The following is a 4,261-nucleotide window of genomic DNA, read 5'->3' on the forward strand; positions in this document are numbered from 1 at the left end:
CAGTACACTTGTTGGTTAAGTTGAACGGAGTTGTGAAAAGAAAGTGCTGAGTTAGTTTTTTTTTGGCACATGCCAAAGAGCCATTATTTAAGGATCACAATTTCATCCACCAACTTGTACGTTAAGTCAACCAAACAAGTAGTGAAGAGGCATGAAAGCATTCAAGCAATTAATGAAGCAATTAATCAAGCAATTTTGAAATTGGATAATGCATGGACATTGATTGATGTATAAGTAGACTTAGTGAACAAAATGGTATATGAAACTTACATAACAATCAATGACACATATTAAAGTTGTTGCAACACCTAAGTGACATAGAGGTGAGACACATGGATGCTATGGAACTTAGGAAAAGGAAGATAGAAGTGGAAATCAATCACATAGCAATCATGGTCCACAAAGCTTTACAAAGCTAAAAAATATGTCACTAGGTAAGCTTTCGATCCAATTTCTCAATTCTACAATCTCAAAGCATGAAATAAGTGATGTGAATAAAGGTAAATGACAAACAAGCATCACCTAAAAAAAATACAATGATAATATACAATTGCCTAGCAATAGATGATGAATGCATGGTGGCCAAAACATGCAATTCAAAAGAGTTAAGAAGCTTAAAGGCAATGTAACATTCACTTGGTGTTCGCGAATGTTAAACATGAAAACTCAAAACCAAGTAACAAATATAACCTCAACAATGAAGTCCAACAATGAAAGATAAAAACAATTATGCTAAAATAGCATCAGTTAATGCTAAGCAGCAATAAACGGCAAATAAAATTAATAATCCAACAGTTATAATGAAAATAGAAAATGAAATGAAAAATTAAACTAATTAAACAAGTAACTAACTAACTAAAAGAAATGGTTATGGATGGTGTTTGGTAGTGTTGGATGATGATTAAAGGGTGGAAAGAGAAGAGAAGAAGGAAAGAGATGGAAAGAAGAGAAGAAAAGAAGGTGGGTGAAACAGGACAATCCATGCGTGCGCATCATGTACGCGTAAGCGTGGATGGATGAAATGGCAACGACGCGTACACGTGATGAGTTATTTGGAGCGGCGACGCGTATGCGTATGCGTGGGTATAGTTGTGCCTCAAGCCCAAAATTGGCATGAAGTGGGCACAACTCTCGGGGAAATGTATGGAAGGGTGAAACTTTCAATCCACGCGTACATGTAAGTGACGCGTCCGCGTGGATGGTCGAAATTGCTTGGGGCACGCGTACGCGTGAGTGACGCGTACGCATGGGTTGGTGCTCTGTTTTCAAAATTTTTCTATGTTTTTGTACCAAACCAAGCATTCCAAACCTCCAAACAACTACCAAAACATCATGAAACCTTATTTAACACACTAAACTACCAAACAACTTAACAAATCAATCAAAACATGAAATTAAACCTATTTTACTAATATGTACAAAAGTGAAAAATGAAAGGATATTACTATGGTGGGGTGTCTCCCACCTAGCACTTTTGTTTCTTGTCCTTAAGTTGGACTTATGGGGAGCTCTCATCAAGGTGGCTTGTGCTTGAATCCATCCTTGAACATCCACCAATGCTTGGACTTCCATTGTGGTTTATCATTCAACGTTAATAACTCCAAGCTTTGATGGAGTTCTTCATAAACCATGGGCTCCCAAAGTTGATCCTCCTCTTGTAATTCGGGATCCCACACTTTATTTTCACACCCGTCTTTGAGTTGATCACGGTAAGTTCCTCCGGGTGGCAAGCAAAATGAGTTCTCACCAAGGCACCAAACTACCCGCCTAGACCTATCCAATTGAGCACTAGTCCAACCCTTGCTCCTTGAAGCTTCAACCATAATGAGCCTAGACTTACAACGCCAATCACTAAACATCCTCCTCTTACACTTAATTCCGCAAAGCGCTCTAAGTTGGCCATCTGTCTCAAGCAAACCAAATTCAAGTGGGATAATAAAGCTAAGAGTTAGAAGTTTTACCCACTCGAATGAAGGATTAGATAACAACCTAGGTGGAAGAGTTCCTAATGATCTTGACAAGGCGCGCTCTACTCCCGTCCATCCTCTCCTAGAGGCTTCCACCACTTGGCAAGATTCTTCAAGCTTTACCTCTTGCCAAACTTCCTCAAGTTCCCATTCTTCTTTACCAATGCCTTCAATCTCTTCCCCATCACTTAAATGATAGATAGGAGGTTTAGTGAAATCTACCTCATCATCAATTCCAAGTCCAATGGGGAAGGATTCTTCAAACTCAAAAGGATCGTATGTTGATGCGGAATCATCATAAATAGGAGGGCCCTATTTCTTGGGACACTTCTTCCATTCTTCAATCACATTGTGCCTTGGAGGTTGTGCACTCTCCCCCTCAACATCAACTTCAAACTCCATGGAAGAAGGCTCTACAATTTGTGATTTCTTTATGTACTCAACATATCCTAAGGTTCCAACCACTACTTCCTTTGGTTCAATCATCTCTACCTTCTCCTCTTGTTGTACTTCTTGCTTTAACTCTTCTTCTCCACCTTGAAGCTCCAATTCCACTCCCTTACTAAGCTCTTTGGTTACCTCTCCACATTCAACAATGGGAGTGCCTTGATTGCGCAAGCTTAGGCAGGATGAGACTATGTTGCTAATGGCTTCTACCATGATAGCCGTCTTGGCTCTTAGTGCCTTAAACTTCTTTTCATCCTCCTCGTGTTGCCTTAAGATACAAGATTCAAGATCTCTCAGTTCTAGCATGAGGGCTTTATTGGAAGGTGATGGTGGAAGATAGGGTTCATTATTTGAGGGAAGGGTATTGTAATTGAAAGGTGGTTCATATTGGTGAAATTCTTGAGGTGGTGTATGTGGACTTTGTAGTTCATGGGAGTATTGGTGCTGGAATGGTGGTGGCTCTAGATATGGTTCATATGGTGGTTGGTATAGTGGGTATGGGTTAGGATCATATGGAGGTGAATTGTGGTATGAGGCTTGTGAGTATGGTGGAGGGCTATATTGAGAAGGGGGTTCATATGCATATGATGATTGTGGTTGACAATCACAATAAGGGTCATCACACACATTAGATTGGTATGCATTAGAATTTGGATTATACCCATAAGAGTCCGGAGAGTAGTCATGTTGGGGTGGCACTTGAACGGCTTGGATGGAATAAAATGCTTTTTGTTCCTTGCGCATCTCCGTGAGGAGAGTAGTCATGTCCCCAAGCACTCTTGTCAAACTCGATTCGGAAGGAGGTTATTGCCAAGAAAGTTGTCCATAAGCCTGGGGCTCCTCCCACCTTTGATCTCCAAATTCTTGATGCACATCCCCATTGAAGCTTCCATTTCCTACAACATAGTTGTAACCATGCTCATAGCCAAAAGGATGAGAATTCATAGTGACGAGAGAAAATAAAAACAAAAGCTAACAACAAACAAAGAGAACAAAAATTCTACAACTAGCAAAAACTAACAAACAAACCAAATTTCAAGCTATTCACAATATATACAATAGCCAATAACATAGCACCATTGCAACTCCCCGGCAACGGCGCCATTTTGATGTAAGGAAATTGTCGTGTCGGTCTAGAATTTCTCAAATAAATTCTCGTTGCAAGCATAGTTTCTAAACCAACAAACAATCCTCAATAAAAAATTTGGTTGTCACAAGTAACAAACCCCAAATAAGAATTAACCAAAGTATTTAAACTCCGGGTCGTCTCACAAGGAATTGCAATGAAGTGAATGATTATTGGCTATAAAGGGACAAGGGGTTTGATTTATAAAAGGGGCAAGAAAATAAATGGACAAGAAGTAGATGGCAAGAAAAGTAAATCAAGTGAGCAATTTAAAGGAAGCAATTAATAAAGAGAGACATTCATGGCAAAGATTGAGAATATAGGCTTTCTATCCTAGTCATATAATGATTAATTCATCTTATTTAGTCAACTCCAACAAATGGAAGAAGGTATCATGTTATCTTCACATAGGGAGAACGTCAAAACAGACTAGTCAATCATATCACAATAATAAACAAGAATTTATCTTATTACATCATCCCGGATGATAGAAAAAGGTATCATATTATCCTCACACTCCAAGAAAGTCTAATAAGACTAGCTAATCTCAATCCAAAAGTCCTAATCAACTTACTAATTGAATTAGCAAAAGATTAGCGTCAATAGAAACAATATTAGCTAACAACTATAGATCACCAACATAGGTTGGGTTTTCATGACTCAAGATTGCCTAATTACTCTTTCCAAGCCAAGAATGCTCAAAATCTACTCTAAAGCCCAA

At 38.9% G+C, this 4,261-nt stretch overlaps 1 protein-coding gene across 1 annotated transcript; it reads right to left on the reverse strand.

The window, feature by feature from the left end:
* Positions 1 to 2,279: 2,279 nt before the first annotated feature.
* Positions 2,280 to 3,179, reverse strand: LOC130959951 (altered inheritance of mitochondria protein 3-like). The gene has a single exon (XM_057885347.1). It carries the CDS (start codon positions 3,177 to 3,179, stop codon positions 2,280 to 2,282), a length of 900 nt encoding a protein of 299 aa, XP_057741330.1.
* Positions 3,180 to 4,261: the final 1,082 nt, after the last annotated feature.

The sequence above is a fragment of the Arachis stenosperma genome, unplaced genomic scaffold (assembly GCF_014773155.1).
Source record: "Arachis stenosperma cultivar V10309 unplaced genomic scaffold, arast.V10309.gnm1.PFL2 arast.V10309.gnm1.Scaffold_100028, whole genome shotgun sequence".
In the NCBI taxonomy this organism is placed as follows: Eukaryota; Viridiplantae; Streptophyta; class Magnoliopsida; order Fabales; family Fabaceae; genus Arachis; species Arachis stenosperma.

Excerpts from the sequence above, each read along its gene's own strand:
- LOC130959951 (XM_057885347.1), bottom strand. The coding sequence starts at position 3,179 with ATGACTACTCTCCTCACGGAGATGCGCAAGGAACAAAAAGCATTTTAT.